The sequence below is a fragment of the Ixodes scapularis genome, unplaced genomic scaffold (assembly GCF_016920785.2).
Source record: "Ixodes scapularis isolate PalLabHiFi unplaced genomic scaffold, ASM1692078v2 PGA_scaffold1__304_contigs__length_218370807, whole genome shotgun sequence".
Classification (NCBI taxonomy): Eukaryota; Metazoa; Arthropoda; class Arachnida; order Ixodida; family Ixodidae; genus Ixodes; species Ixodes scapularis.
The window spans coordinates 117,301,951-117,317,624 of record NW_024609846.1 but is presented as its reverse complement, the minus strand read 5'-3'; the positions used below and the strand labels follow the sequence as shown (position 1 = coordinate 117,317,624).

Here is a 15,674-nt window from a genome sequence, read left to right as displayed (position 1 = left end):
CTGAAGCACGCCAGGGATCGGGCCATTGCAAATAACCGCAAAGCTGCTTTTGTACGAATTTTGAGTGACAGGTTAATCTTCTACATTCTTCTAGCGGGACAATAGCGACATATGGAACACGCAAAAGAGAGTCATAGTGAGAGGGGCGTTCCTCGTTCCCCTCCTCTCTTGGTGACCAAACAGCTGGCGGGATGACGTCAGGTTCAATGCATGCATAGTTTTAGGCAAGACAGGCATCGTCACTACCTGTCAAGGTTCCTAGACTGGAATTACAAACGAGGCTTTGGCGACATCCACCAGGTGCCTTTTGCTAATCCTTTACTTCAGATTAAAATTCATTTTCTTGTATTTTTCAACAAGAGATTGGTGCGTCCGATGTGATACTGCTCCTTTGAACACATATAGACCAAGAAATAAGCGCCTATATTTCACTATAGTATCCTTTTAAGTGGCACAAACCGTTAATATAATCTAACGGCACAGACTGCACCGCAAGTCAGTTTAGAGACGGGTATAGTAATCAGAAATGAGCACCAAGTCCCTTTTCTCGCAGCTGGTGGCAGAGACCAACCTATCAGAACTGTTGAGTGCTGGTCTGCGAACCAAGCAAATTCAGTCCCCAAAGACCTTTTTCGCTTACTCTAGTCCCCAGGTGCCAAGTAGACATATCCGGTATGGGCAACCAAAAGATAATAAAACATATTAACCTGCAAACAGTAAAAAATAAACGAGAGGAAAAACGAGAATAGGCAACTGTTACGCTTATATCCTAAATGCATTCTATTGGCGTGGCAAAGGCAAAGAAATGTTTTTGCCGATACTGGAAGTCACAATATTTCAAGATGGCGGCACCTTGTAAGAAAGGGTCTATAAACAACTACGGTGAACATTGTTTTTTTTTTCTCCAACTTTTATACAACACTACCCCACAATTTCATAGCCGGTTCCTATGTACCATGTGCCAGAAAATTGAAGGTCGGCTAGAACAAGCTGCACGGTTCCAAATCGGCAAGCACAGTTCCAAAGATTTCTATCAAACCCACAACGGCGCGAGGCCACAGTCCAGGTCTCGCCGGATCTGCCATTTTGGAGCCTAGAGCACATTCCCAATCGGTGCGCCTACCACGCCCCCAAAACTGTTTTTTTTATTTTTGCCTGACGACGTCATAAACCGCCATTTTGGCGGAGGTACAGCAGCGGAGACCCACTCTGCCGTAGGCTGCTTTTCAACTTGACATTCCACGGAAGCTACGGAAGCCAGGAGTCTAACGCCACGACGACAGTGACTTTCGTGACAGCTCATGCCCTTTGCTGGAACCTCCGCGACCACCAGGACTGCAACATCCGACGGCGCAACGGGCCGGCTCGTGCGACGTCACTTGTTGCCATCTTGGGACCACTTTCGACGTGCGAGCGGCAGGGGATGCTAAAGCACTGATCGGGGACTCGCCTCTAGGAGGTGCTTGGAGCGCAGGTCCTGCAGGTCCCTGCGTGCGGCCCCGAGCAGGGCGCTGGTGTCGGCCAGTCGGTTCTGCAGTTCCCCGACCTGGGCCCGTAGCTGCCGCTTGTCCTCCAGCTGCCGCTGGCACTTGGCCTCGCACTCCTGCACCAGCTGCGCCTTCTCTGCCTCCAACTGCTCCACGCGCTGCTCCAGGCTGGACACCTGGGCAGCGGAGGCGGCACCGCCCGTGTCAGGCTCGGCACGTAGCCCCGCGTCTAAGGGGGCGGTGTACGGTGCACTTCGGCACGCTCCAAAGCCCGAGCTCGTGAAATTGCTTTGCGTGCCACTGGTGGGTAAGAGATGGTGCCAGCTCCGTGAAGCAGTGACCTAGGTTCTAGAGCCTTTAGATAAGCCATGCCTAAGAGTAATATGCCACAAAGGTCGCAGTGTTTTGCCCTGGGCCTTTGGCAACTGCCCAAGAGAAAATGAAAGAGGTGCTTTTCATCTTTGTTTAAAAAACCCGGCAGCAGTTGTAAAAAGGCACTTTCTGAGTTTTTTAAAACCCGGAATCTTGTTCCAGAATCACACCTGTAGTCGAGGAGTCCACGGAGCTCAACGTAAAACAAATTTTCGGAGGCGTTTGGGCAAACTGAATGGCCCCAATTGTTTCTGAATTGGGGGGGATATCCCCCACAATTCAGGAACAATTGGGGCAATTTGAATATCCTAAACTGGCTGAATTAGTTCCTATAATTCAAAAACTGGTATAAACTGGAAAATACATTTGTTGGCCTGCCTAACTTGAAAACTTGTCCGCACTAGGTCTCGATCAGCTCAGAACTTTAAGCGTAAACAAACAGACTTGTTGTTTTAAATAGTTCGCACTGATTGTGACAGATGCTTCAAAGGAACACTCATAGCATTAAAAAAAGAACATCACACGCACAAAAGAACTGCCATAACACTTGCTTGTTTAGCAAACACAAAATGCCTGCCATAGGAGTAGAGTGGCGCTATATGCAGTCTGCCCATAGCGCAACAGAATGGCAGTTGGGCACTCTAAAGCTATAGTCCATCCCCTCAAATGTCTACAGTACATACGAAGGCACAGGCAAACGACATCAGTTCACCAGAATGCTTTTGTTCGTACGAGAACTTGAGCATTTAAGGGGGATCACTGGTCTTAATTGGAGCTCTCTTCCTTTTTTTTTGACCAAACCCAATAAAATAGCGCAAGCTTGTTCAGAGTTCTTTTGCTGGTTACAGATATCTGGTATTTTTTTAAATTGGTAGATTAGTTCTTAGGTTAATTATAATTAACTGACCTTTTTTTTTTTCTCCAAAAACAATAGTGAAAAATTATAAGGAAAACAAAATCATGCTTCACATGGGTAGATATTACAAATCATAGAAAAATGCAATGTTGGAAGCAATTGTTAGATTGAATAGTTATTAGTCACTTTCCAACACATTGAAGTTCAGAGTTCAATGTGTAGCTACCAAGCAATAAAAAAATAGTTCAGTTGAAAATTTTCCTATACCCATATTGAAAAACCTGCTTCCAACATTGTATGCTTTGTACATTAAGGGGGGACACTACCCAGAAAAAATAATTTCGGCAAAAAAAGTTGATTTTAAAAAAATGTCATATTTACATCCGCCAACACCTAGAGAGTATTCCCAGAAAGTTTCATTAGTTTACACTGCATAGTTAATTTTTTATAAATAACTTTCGATCCTCCGATACTAAAAAAAGGCAGGAATTAGAACACTTTGAACACAATTTTCTCCCTTCCACTTTTTGGCATAAATTTCGCTTTAGGAAAACTATTGTTTTATTATGTAACTTGGATTAATTTTTATGAGTTCTTCTAGAGTGAAATTAAAAGGAAAAGATAGCTATGAGCCTGTATTTTTTTATTTTTGTCATTTTTCACGCTCAAGAATGAAAATTTTGGACAAAGAATGGAAATCTAAAGAACAGTATTTGAGTTTGTGTGGCTTTTTTGTCATGAAAGATGGTATAATATAGAAATATAGCTCCAGAGCTATCTGCTCTGGACTGTCCTAAAGCAATATAACACATGAAAACGACAGATTTTTAAGTATTTTAAAAATTTTCTATGCAGACACGCTCACTTTCATCTTTAAACATTTGCAATTTTTTTTTGTACTTCACCCAGGTTAACAAAATCTGGCAGAAATGTTCTCAACATCAACAGAAACAAGCCCTGTAAATGTCAACTAAATCAGACAAGTGATTCAAAAATTCACTTTTTTGGGTAGTGTCCCCCATCCTTTAAAGGGACATTGAACCGAAATTTGGAGCTCACAAAACGAGGCTGGAGCGACAGGCGGGATGCTGCAAAACCCAAAAACATCACTCATACAGCAATATCTCCAACGGTTGGCCGTATTTTTGGAAAAGAAGTGCGCGATTGAACACGGTCGGTGAGGCCGACGAGATATCTCACGTCACGATGCCCATTCCCTTTCCTCTTTGCTTTGTCCCCTCGAGCAGGTGAACCGAAGCGAGGCAACTTCCCCTCATCCTCAACTGTTCCACGAGGATCATGACATCATAGTCCTATATTGGACCCTTCTTTTCCAAAAATACAGCCTACAATTTTGGGTTATCGAAGTATAGTGCTGGTTTGGGGTTCATAGCCTCCCGTTCAACGCTTCTGAGTCATTATTTTGTGGAATTCACATTTCGGTTCAGCATCCCTTTAAGCTACATGTTGCTAAAAAAAAGTTCTATTACTCTCTGCCCTGGTGCTTAGATGTGACTTTGCAGAGTCCAAAATTTGTGTTTTGAGAAACTGTTGTTGCATCGACTTCAGCACAATTTCAGCCCAGATAGATATTATAAAGTGATATTATGGCTCAGCTATTAACCTTAAAGTTAAAGAAAACTTGACAGATCAGAAGACTAATAGAGTAAATTACAAAAATGCCATTTTCCAAAAAAAAAAAAAAAACTGCTTTTTAGGGATTTTTTTGGCACCAAAGACCCATGTCTCTCCTTCAGGTATCTTCCAAAGTCGCACACTCACTCCTGTGCCTTCGTTAGCATTGCAGATGTTTGCAAAACAGAGTGTGCATTCCAGTAACCGCTGCAAATCAAAAAGACAATTTAATGGCAAGAAACTCAGAGAAAGGTGGCCTCCAAGAACTCGCTTAGGTGAAGAAAGGTGGAACCCACAACCCAATGGCAAGGAACTCACGTGGAGGGTGGTCCCTTAGAGCCTACACAGGCAAAGGGTGACTCCAAACAACCTAACAACAAGAAAGCAATTGTGTTGTGCTTTAGACGGCAAGACATTAGTCAGCCCCAGTGTAGATGAGGAATTTTGCTAGCACAGCACAACCGCTAGCCTGGGGTCTTCAACATGCATCATGCAGAGTGACACATGCCAGCGTGCCGGTACAATGCTCATCCAGACTGAAAGGAGCAGGGGTGAGGATTGAGACCACAATCCCCAATTTCTGCAGTGCCAGCTTTCACTTCACATGCTCCGAGCTGCGACGTATTAACTCACACACTTGGCCGCTAATCCCCCTTCCCCCACAATGGCAAAGAACTTGTGTTTAAGAGCGGGAAATCAATGCTAAAGGAGCGTCCTCCCTCCCCGTCCCGTTTACCCACCCACCTGTGCGTGTGCAGCCTGCGTCTCATCCTGCACCTGACTGAGCAGCTCCGACAGGCGGGTGGCCTCCCTCTGGGCAAGGGCCAGTTGCTCCTGCAGTCCCTGCTCCCTCTGCCGCTCCTCCTCCTCCTCCTCCTCCGCCCTCTTCCTTTGCTGCTGCTCGTCCTCCGTGGAGCGGGAAGGTGGACGGGTGCCACCCCCACCCCCCAACAGAGGCGGGTGGGTGGCATCCAGGGCTGCCTGCAACAGGGACACCCTGTGTGCCAGGCTGCCCAGGTCCCGCTGGTGGTCCTGGGCCTCCCGGTTGGCACCCTCCAAGGCAGACTCTAGCTGCTCCACACGCCCACGCAGGCACTGCTGCTCCTCGTGGCTCTTCTGCAGGGTACACGGGGGGGGGGGGGGGGGGGGGGGGGGGGCAGACAAGAACAGGAAGACACAATTCACAACGTGATTGTCGGTGCTTTTGTGCTGCATTGCATTCGTTATTCTAGCTTGAAGAGCCTGGCGGTGTATGCCAGGCAGTGGCGTAGCCAGAAACTTTTTTCGAGGGGGGCTGAGGTGGCTGGGATGTCCATGACTTGGGGTGTGGAGGGGGGGAACGGGAAGGGGTCAAAATGCACGTGTATATCATAGGGTCGGCTGAATTTTAGGGGGGAGGGTGGGGGGTAAGGCTGAAGCCCATAACCCCCCCCCCCCCCCCCCCAGATTCGCCCCTGATGGTCCTCAAACGTTTTCCATCGCGAGGAACCCCTATCTGCCTCGGATGGCAGCCGACTAACCCCTCCCTGTCTTGGCATTGACGTATGAAGGCGGTACAAGACCCTTGTAAACAATAGTGCACACACGAGGGACTGTTTGGTACCGAGTCACGTAGTAGCGAATATCTCCGGTCTGGTAAAGTAGTGCTCAAACTGGAAAACCTGTTTACTTAGGGGCAGGAACGGTCGTAAAAAAAACTTGGGAGCTTGAGAACGCCTGGGAATATCTCAAAAGACCCCTGGGTTCCTAGGAGCCCAGGGATTCCCCAAGTACTCCCTGGAGTTCCCCGAGCCCTCTAATTTCCTCGACCGTACCTAGTCCTAAGGTTTTTTGTTTGTTTTTTTCAGTTTAAGCACTGTTTAAGCAGATCTGATATGTCCAATCGTGCATAACTATGTGCCTAACAATCCCTACTATCTGCACTATTGTTTACAAGTTCAGTAGGCTTCTGCACTGTTTCACTAGGCCAATGTCAAGACTGGGCCGGGTTCCTTGGCTACCAGTGAAGAGAGATGGGTGTTTCTCGAAATGGAGAAGTTTGATAACCCCTGATCTATGCAATCAACTGGAACGGTTTTACGCCAGATAAACCGTAAAAGTCGACAACAAACGAGGATTTGTTACAACTCCAAAACCCAACCAATGCCCTTAAAAGTCTCGGACTGGCACCTGCCATTCTTGCCGTTCTGAAGCCGAACAAGTCACAAGCTAAGCATCTTATTGAAACATTGGCTGCCCTTCCAAACTGACCAGTGAGCTCGTTTGCCCGTCACCATTATGAGCCAAAGCTGTATTTCTTTTTTTTTGACATTGTTTAAAATTTGTCATGGACTTTTAAAGCATGGATGATAACAGAAGTAGCCACCCACCCTCGCTCCCCGTGCTGGTTAGGAAAGTAGCCCGATTCTAAGCTTTTACTTCTCTTTCCTTCTACGAATGTGAGGATTGAACAACTGAACACAGAAACTGTGAAATCCCTAAGGAAATGGGCCCCGAAAACCACCGCTGTTGCGGTCCGACTTGGTCACCGCGAGGGCGAGGAATACTTTCCCTTTTAAAAAATTAGCAAAGAAATTGGTAGCAGAGGGTTTGCGTGCTAAATGTCTGTCTGCCATGAAGTGTCGTTCACAGACAAAATTAAAGAAAACAACTTATGTCACCTGCTAACAAAAAAAAAAGAGGGAAGTGAATTGTTCGCTACGAACCGAGTGCCGCGGCGAAGTGACAAGAGATGCAGGTTGGAACCGCGATCATTTGCTATTTCACGTGCAAAGCGATTGACAACCCACACTTGCTGAGCAAGCCTAGACTTTTTAGGCTGCTGTTCAGAAACCGACATCAAACGGTAAATAAAGGAGCGCCCGGGAAAGACATATCAGATGCTGCAAAACCTCTCTCACTATTTGCCCGCCAGTGAGAAGTTATCTTGAAACTACGTAACTAGACACGGACGGAGAGAGAGACTGGACGACCGTGCCTAGTTGCACCGATTCAAGATGAATATGTATATTTTTTGCATGCAGGCTGACTCCAAATATAGGCCTAAACACCCCCAAATTCTAAGCCCCCCCCCCCCCCCCCTTCCTCCAAAAAAATTATTTTTACATATATATATATATCTATGGGGTGTTTCACATTAAAAGTATTATTGGTTTAAAAATATTTTGTTGCATTTGAGGGAGAAAAAAACAAAAGGAATAACTTTGTTCATTGTTTGGAGCAAGTCAGGCTATTCTTCATACTTTGACCAATTGACTAATTAATTAGCATCAATTAATAAAATTTTAAAATATTCAATTTAGAGCAAAAGTTTCAATGACAAAGTTGCAGACTCAGAAACATCCAATTCAGTGGTTCTTATCAAGAAACCTCTAACATGGTTCGTTTTTCAGGGCATCGAACTAGCGAATTATTAAAAAAAATGTGCAAAAACGCGAATATTTAAACAACGCCCTGTCAACAGTCTTCTATTCAGCATGTGGCCCTAGTCTATTCAAGCCATGGCTGAGAGCGCTGCAAATACAAGGCTCTCAAGCGCAAAGTCACATGTCATTTTCGTAATTCGTGGGCTTTTTTTTTTTGAAGGCCAGAAAAACTAAGTGTTCGAGGTAATTGGATGTTTCTGAGGTCACTCAACAACTTTGTCATTAAAACTTTTGCTATAAATTTAATATTTCAAAAGTTCTATAATTAATCTTAAATAATTAGTTCATTGGGAATAATACGAAAAATAGGCTGACTTGCTCCAAACAATGAATAAACTTATTCCTTTGGTTTTGTGTTAATAAAATGCACCAAAATATTTTTAAAGCTTGGCTAAAGTTGCAACGAACACCCTGTAGATCTTTAGATATATATTTTTGAGATACCCTGATCTGAGATACCCAAGCCTTGAAAGCTTGACTTATATGTGGCAATATATGGCACAAACAAATTGCCCAATTATCCATTCTGAGAAGTTCTCGCCAAAATACTGCCCAATCGTGATCTCGCGAACGGGTAAACCGGTCAAAAATTTCTGGCTGGGCTTTCATAGACCAAGCAGAAAGCTGCGAAGCGAAGGTCCATTTGCAGCTAAGAAAGCCCTTGCTCTCGCCTGGGACCGCAATCGGACCCCAGCCAACGAAACGGGATGCCTAGACCAAGCTCACCAGCCAGCTTCATTACGCTACACTGCCAACATGCATCGTGGAAACCGCCAATACCCCACTGCTGGACCGCACGAGCAGAATCTTGTGTGCCGCCGCCCGTCTCCTGTGGACTACCGTCATGGTGGCGTCACGCACGCACCCAACACTTAGCGAAACCGGTCGACCAACTGACGCTCGACAAGAACGGCATGCGGGGCTGCTTGCCTTGAGCAGCTCGACGTAGTGGTGCTCCCTGGGCTGCTCCCGGGGGCAGGCCTGCTGGAAGAGCAGCACCCGCAGGTGCTCGTTCTGGGAGCGGCACTCCTCCAGTTTCTCCGTCTGAGAGCAGAGAGACTCCAGCAGCAGGGACTTCTCGTCCCCGCAACGCTCGTTCTCCAGCTGCAGGTCTGTCAGCTGGTCCTGCAAATCCGTCAGCTCCTGCAGCGTCGCCTGCAGCTCCTCGTTGGTGCTGCAACGGAAGACGGAAGGCTACATGCCTCGGGCTCCGGTAGAACCTGAATAAGCCACGCTTCAGAGCAACGGTTCTCGACTATTGATGTTTCCGGGACTTCTTCCGGATCGGCAGAACAGACAAAAGACCCCATCCATGGGGGGCAGGGGGTATTGGACGATTACAATTCCAATAGGGTAAGTGAAAAAAATTGAGCGCATAGAATCCATGTTTGACGTTCTGAAATGGAAAATAATCAACTCTACTCGCTTGGCACGCTTGGTTTGGTCTATTTAGCTTCGTGGGAAGCTGGCATCAATAAACAAATTTAGTTTTGTAGCTTGGCTCGATTGACGGCCAAGGGCTTTGGGGCCCCCAGGAAGCTCCCCAAAGCCCTCAAGCGTCTTTACGATACACCAGCCATCTTGCTACTTAAAATCGTTATTGCCAATCGTCTGTAGCTCTATCCGGAATCGCTTTTCCGTCCCCCAAAAGTGTTAGTAAAACGGACCGTGACAAAGCTAAACGGTATCGCCCGAGCTTTCCGACGCCGTACGTCGAGCTCGGGAAGCCGCATTTTTGAGTCGTAACGATCGCCAGCTGCAAAAGCTCTGCGCCAAGCACCAAAATGGCACCGTCCACGAGAAAATCAAGGAATCGAGTGCCACTGTTCTAGGCACAGCTCGTACGGCGGATCTAGTGAACCCCAGGGCAACCCCCGCACCTACTTCACTATCCGCGCGTTTCGGCACTCTCCCCCCCCCTCCCTGAGGGTTTGGTTGATGTGCTGCGCAACCCCCGACTCGTGATTCACACTGATCGAGCCTACCCTACGCTTTAGGACTGGCGCAGCTCGTGCCAGCATCCCCATTTAAAGTCAGAAAGGCTGGTGCATGTTGCAGAATGCCCCCTGAGAAAGGGAGACAGAGAAAAAAAGTGTGTGAGTGAATGATTGACCGAGCGAGTGTGCGGCTGAGTGAGCATGTGAATGGGTGTGAGAATGAGTGAGCGTGTAAATGAGTGTGAATGAGCGGTATGTAAATGAGTGTGTGAGCATGTAAATGAGTGTGTGAATGGGTGAGAGAGTGAGTGAACGTGAAAAGGAGTGTGTGAATGAGTGAATGTGTAAATGGGTGTGTGAATGAGTGAGCATGTAAATGAGTGCGTGAATGGGTATGAGAGTGTGGGAGCATGTGAGTGAGCATGTAAATAAGTGTGTGAAAAAGTGAGCGTGTATATGAGTGCGTGAATCAGTGTGAGAGTGAGCGAGTGTGCAAATCGGTGTTTGAATCAGTGAGCATGTAAATGAGTGTGTGAATGGATGTGAGAGTGAGTGAGTGTGTAAATGAATGAATGTGTAAATGAGTGTCTAAATGAGTGAATGTGTAAATGAGTGAGCATGTAAATGAGTGTTTGAATGTGTGTGAGAGTGCATGAGCATGTAAATGAGAGTGTGAATGAGTGAGTGTGCAAATGAGTGTGTGAATGGGTGAGAGAGAGAGAGTGAGTGAGCAAATAAGTGTGTGAATGAGTGAATGTGTAAATGAGTGTGTGAATGAGTGAGCATGTGAATGAGCGTTTGAATGGCTTTGAGTGTGAGAGCACATAAATGAGTGTGAATGAGCGAGCATGTAAATGAGTATGTGAATGGGTGTCAGAGTGAGTGAGCGTGTAAATGAATGAGTGTGTGAATGAGTGAATGTGTAAATGAGTGTGTGAAGGAGTGAGTGTGTAAATGAGTGTGTGAATGAGTGAGTGTGTAAATGAGTATGTGAATGGGTGTGAGAGTAAGTGAGCGTTAAGTCGACGTGTGAATGAGTGAGTATGTAAATGAGTGTGTGAAAGAGTGAGAGGGTGAGTGAGGCAGTAAGTGTGTGTGAGGGAAAGAAAGAGAGAGCAAGTGTGTGAGTGAGTACGAGAGAGTATGTGAAAGTAAGTGAGTATGAGTATGAGAGAATGAAAGAGAGAGGGTGCGAGTGAAGGAACGAGAATAGTGTGAGAGTGAGTGTAAGAGGAGGTGTGAGAGAAAGTGAGTGCGAGAGTGAGTGAGCGTGCATGTGTTAGTGGAAGAGTGAGTATAGGTGTGTGCCCGTGCAGGGGACCTAACCTGTAGTGCGTCTCCTCCATCTGCATGATGCGGTCCTGGAGGCAGGCCACCGACATCTCGCTCAGGCTGCTCGTGCTGGCCTTGTCCCACTCCAGCCGGGCGCCCCCGGGAGACGAATCCCCCACGTCTGCGTCCGACAAAGCCCCTTCCGTAGACTTGGCCTGCAGGTGCCACAGCGGGGACAGGAGAGTGCGGGTGCGTCTACGGGGCGTCTGAACCACGCTCGAACGAAAACCAACTGCCATACAAGATCTCTGGTGATACACATAAATATTCCATTTCTCGTATCTTTGCACAATGCATAGATTGATTACGGTGCCTGCAAGGCGTCTGCGACAGACGGATTTAGCGTCCCATCCTGCCCATGCTTCCATAGCAGTCCCAAAGTGGCAACAAATGACAATAAAAGTTGGAGTGCCATGTTGCCAGACGTCACAATCTCGGCGGTAGGCCATAGGAACGCCACCAAAAAAGCGGGCCGATGCCAGGGTCGCCGTCGTCGCGGCATCCCGTCTCGCGTCTGCCAAAGTTTCTGCGGGCCATCTAGCTACAAAGCAACCCGCGGCGGGTAGCCGCCAGAATCGCGGAAGGCCACAGCACGACATCGTCGGGTGGAAATCAAGAGAGACCACTCATAAGGCCGCGGTAAGCGCGCCAGTTGGGGACGCCCTCCAGGTATTGTAATCGCACCCACCTGCTCCCTGACTGCAACTCCGTCCAGGCTGGCCATGGAGCCCGAAGCGGAGCGCCCGAGGAGCAGCTGCTCCTTGTCCGAATCGGACAGGGGGCTCTGCTCAATGGGGGCCCCCATCTGGAGCAACTTGTCCCGCAGGCGCCGGTTCTCCTCCTGCAGGGCCTCCAGCTGCCACCTGTCTCCCGACGCACGGTCCTCCTGCATTGCACGGCCACAGCATTTCTTTCAAGGCACCCATTTAAACCGTCCTGGTTTCACATGTGTTAGAAATATCTTTGATCCAAAAGACATGACAGAGCGCAACGAAGTAATGTCTGAGCAAACCCGACCGTCGCCCCCTTCTCATACAAAAAGGCACTGCTCTCCCTCGTCTCCTCAGATGCTACAGTTACTGACAGAAAAAGAACAGCAAGGTGTGCTTTTCAAACGCCCGGCCTCCAAACTTGCTTTGGATCCGCGCGCGATTGGAGTGCACGAAACGCCGAAGCGTCGTCAAAAAGCTCGTGCCAGAGGCGGGACAACAGAAGCTCCTCCCTGCCATTCTCACCCCTTCGGCGACCGTACGAGAGTTCCCAGTCACAAGAGGCAGCTTGGCGAAACGGATTGCCCTCGTCCAGGAAGCCGAGGGTGCCGGGTGGGGCGGGGAAGACCCACCTTAAGGTGCTTGATCTCCATGCGCAAGGTGGCGATCTCAGCCTTCTTGCTCTCGGCGTTGCGCACCAGCTCGGAAACTTGCTGCTCCAGTAGGGCCTTTTCCCGCTCCTGCTGCAGGATCGTCGTGGGCGACGCCTTCTCCCCGCTGCCGCACTCCGGCGTCTGGGTGGCCACCGTCGGTGCCTGGCACAACCCTGGGAGGACGCAGCCCGGACAGGGGTCAAGCCTGGCGAGATGAGCGCCGACTCGAAAGACCCGGTACGGGGCTGCCCCCCCCCCCCCCCCCCCCCCCCCGCCCCCCCCCCCCTACTCTACACCGCACTCACGTAAAAGCCGGTTCCTGGGTACATGTGGACAGCACGCACCCAAGAAATCGTGACTACGGTAGGCCACAAAGCTAATGGCTGTTTTTTTTTTCTTCGTCCTTTGGTTCTTGAAACACGGCAGAAAGTTTTCCGGGCGGACTCTGGTTGCAGGTTGCCACCGGGGGAAATGGCAAGTACGCCCGACAGCACGTGACGAATGAATTGAAAACTAATGCAAAGCGGTAATGACACAAAGAGTGTGAACAGTGAAACTACCGACGAGATGAAAGAGAAAAGTTCCTCAGCAGATTGCTTGAAAGAGGTGTACTTCATGACAGCTCCAGTCCCCTCAGACCCTGGTTTGTACATTAGTGTGAGAGTGCAATTGACTGTATTGCAAGCACTTGTAGCCACCACAGCCCTCACATCACCTGGTCTGCAATTTTTTCGTCACACCATGATAAATATTTTTCTAAGGACAAACTAAAGCACCAGATGCGTGCTGGCGACATTAGGAGGCAGCCAATCAGGTTACTCAGAGAACCTAAAGGATGGACGCGAGTTCGGAGAAGCCACTGCGAAGAGTTGTTGTATGCTCCTTGTTGAATATTAGAAGAAGACGAGAGCCCATAAGAGCACGAGCTCGTGGGCCAGCGCACCCGAAGAATCTGTCGTTCTGGGATAAATGGATGCGAGCGGGCACAGAGCGGTTATAGTCCTTTCCTTACACTCCTATCGTAATATCACGAGGGAGGAAAGCCCTCCTGAAAGTGAAAGCAAATCGGGCGAAAATAAGGAGTGGGCTAACTTTCGGTGTGCTATAAAAAGGAAAGTTGAGAAGTGCTAGTTTTAGACTCTGCAACCTGCAAAACTTGTGAGTGTCATTCCCAGTCAGCAATGTTTGCTTATCTTTTTCCGCGGCTAAGCAACGCCATTTCTATCGAGGACACCATTGGCCAGGACCCTGCATTACTAGAAATAGGCTATCTTTCGGGTGTTTTTTGAAAAATAAAAAATAGCAAATGATGACAAAAATATGGGTGGGTTTATCTTTTGGGTGTGGGGCATCTCTCGGAATACTATGGTACTTCTTTTTAGAACCCAACGGACCCTTGAAAAGATGGATGATTGAAAATGATATCCATATGCAAGACCTAAGTCATTATTTCGGAACATTTTATATGCCACGTGAAGGGCGCTATGTCCACTTAAAAAAATTTATCAAATATGTTTTTTAGAGCGCAGCTCTTAGGCACCCATTTCTGGCTTGAGCGGCGTCGCCGTCGGAGTAACTGCGCGGTGCATTATGGGACATTTCCCATAATTCACCGCGTGGGGAGGGGCGGGAGGAGAGGAGGAGGAGGGGGACGGGGAGGGAGGAGGATGAGGGGAGGAGCTTCAAGGATCAGGGAATGAGGAGGAGGAAGAGGGAGGTGTAGCAGGGAGGATGAGGAGGGGAGGAGCTTGAAGGATGAGGGGACGAGGAAGAGGAAGAGGGAGGAGTAGCAGGGAGGATGAGGAGGGGAGAAGGGAGAAAAGGTATACCTTCCACTTGTTTTATTCTGCGGGGCGCAGAATGAAAGAGACATAGTCGCTGCGGACTAGCAGGACAAAAGGGTTTATCTTACACTAAGGTCAGCAACGCATGTACAAAAAGGACACCAACCAGTCCGCCATGCCAAGCCATACACAAGCCCGCGAGAGTCTCACCGTGCGTGAACAACCTCGACGTCTTTTTCTTACACGCGTGAACTCGGACATGCTATATCCAACATCCCCCTTTCTTAGAATAGAGGGAACATAGCTGGACTGTATACAGTTCTACAAGTCTTTCTTGAGTTCCGCGAGTTCACAGCTCTGGACACATGAATTGCTCCAAAGCTCTCTTCACGATGGCTGAAAACGTTTTGGAGGAATTATGCACCTCCCACTCCTAGTGTGCTCGTGTGTTGGGTCGTAACACGATGTAGGGACTTTAGTGCTTGTAGATGTGTCTCCACTGTCATCCATAGCAGGCGAAGACTGCTCCGGAAGCGGTACTAAGTGAGTGCGGTTACGGCGTACGGACTCTCTCTCAGTTTCTACCCAGTAGGATCTGGGCTCATCAGCTTGACCACTGACGACGCCTTGGCGCTGGAGGTCTACCAGTCAGACGTGTGTACCATCTTTTAGTGGGGACAGGTCCCAGACACCGTGACGCCGATCGAAGTCTTGCTTCTGTTTTCGACGAGTTTCTCTCTCGAATAGCCTCAGCTGTTTCTCGTCGGGAGTATGAGGACGAAGACTCTCGGAGGCCACTGGGACTCTCGAAGACTCTCGGAGGGGCTGTACCCGTCCTTGAGGGGGCTTGTCCTATATGCAAGCAGTGTCTCGTAGGGATCTTTTGATTTGTCTAAGGACCCTTTTATTATTTTTACCGCCGCTTCGGCGAGCCCGTCGCTCTGAGGGTAGTGCGGACTCGAGGTCACATGGCGGAAGTTATACTCTTGTGCAAACTTCGAAAATTCAGAATGGCATGTCTTAAAAAACTGTGGTCCGTTATCTGAAATAACCACTTCCAGAATGCCATGTCTGGCGAAAAGAGACTTGCAGTGGTTGGCTATCGCGGCTCCGGTAAGGCTGCTCAGGCGGACTAGCTCTGGGTAACGCGAGTAGTAGTCAACCACTATCAGCCACCACTGACCACTGAGGTAAAAGAAATCCATTCCCACCTGTTGCCATGGTCTTTCAGGGAACTCCATCGGCTTCAGTGGCATTTCTCTGTTTCGGCTGTGTTTTAGGCAGATGTGGCACTTTCTAACAAGATTTTCCACATCTGCGTCGATGTTGGGCCACCATACAGAACTTCTGGCTCTTGCTCGGCACTTTTCTATGCCGAAATGTCCTTCATGAAGTTGGACGAGGACTGACTTTCGGAATCTTTGAGGAATGAGGATCCTGGTTCCGCACATCAGGACGTCTCCGCCCATAGCAATGTCGGATC

The 15,674-nt window shown here is 48.4% G+C and overlaps 1 protein-coding gene across 5 annotated transcripts in view; it reads right to left on the bottom strand.

The window, feature by feature from the left end:
• Positions 1-15,674, bottom strand: part of LOC8038566 (cytospin-A) — a 67,600-nt gene that overhangs the window by 25,170 nt on the left and 26,756 nt on the right. For all 5 annotated transcript variants that reach the window (XM_042290898.1, XM_042290902.1, XM_042290900.1 and 2 more), the window contains exons 4-9: positions 12,387-12,580; positions 11,733-11,930; positions 11,039-11,199; positions 8,706-8,949; positions 5,095-5,466; positions 1,451-1,663 (exon numbers count right to left, since the gene is read on the bottom strand). In XM_042290898.1, coding sequence (XP_042146832.1) covers positions 1,451-1,663; positions 5,095-5,466; positions 8,706-8,949; positions 11,039-11,199; positions 11,733-11,930; positions 12,387-12,580 — 1,382 coding nt within the window. The remainder of the gene's footprint in view (positions 1-1,450; positions 1,664-5,094; positions 5,467-8,705; positions 8,950-11,038; positions 11,200-11,732; positions 11,931-12,386; positions 12,581-15,674) is intronic.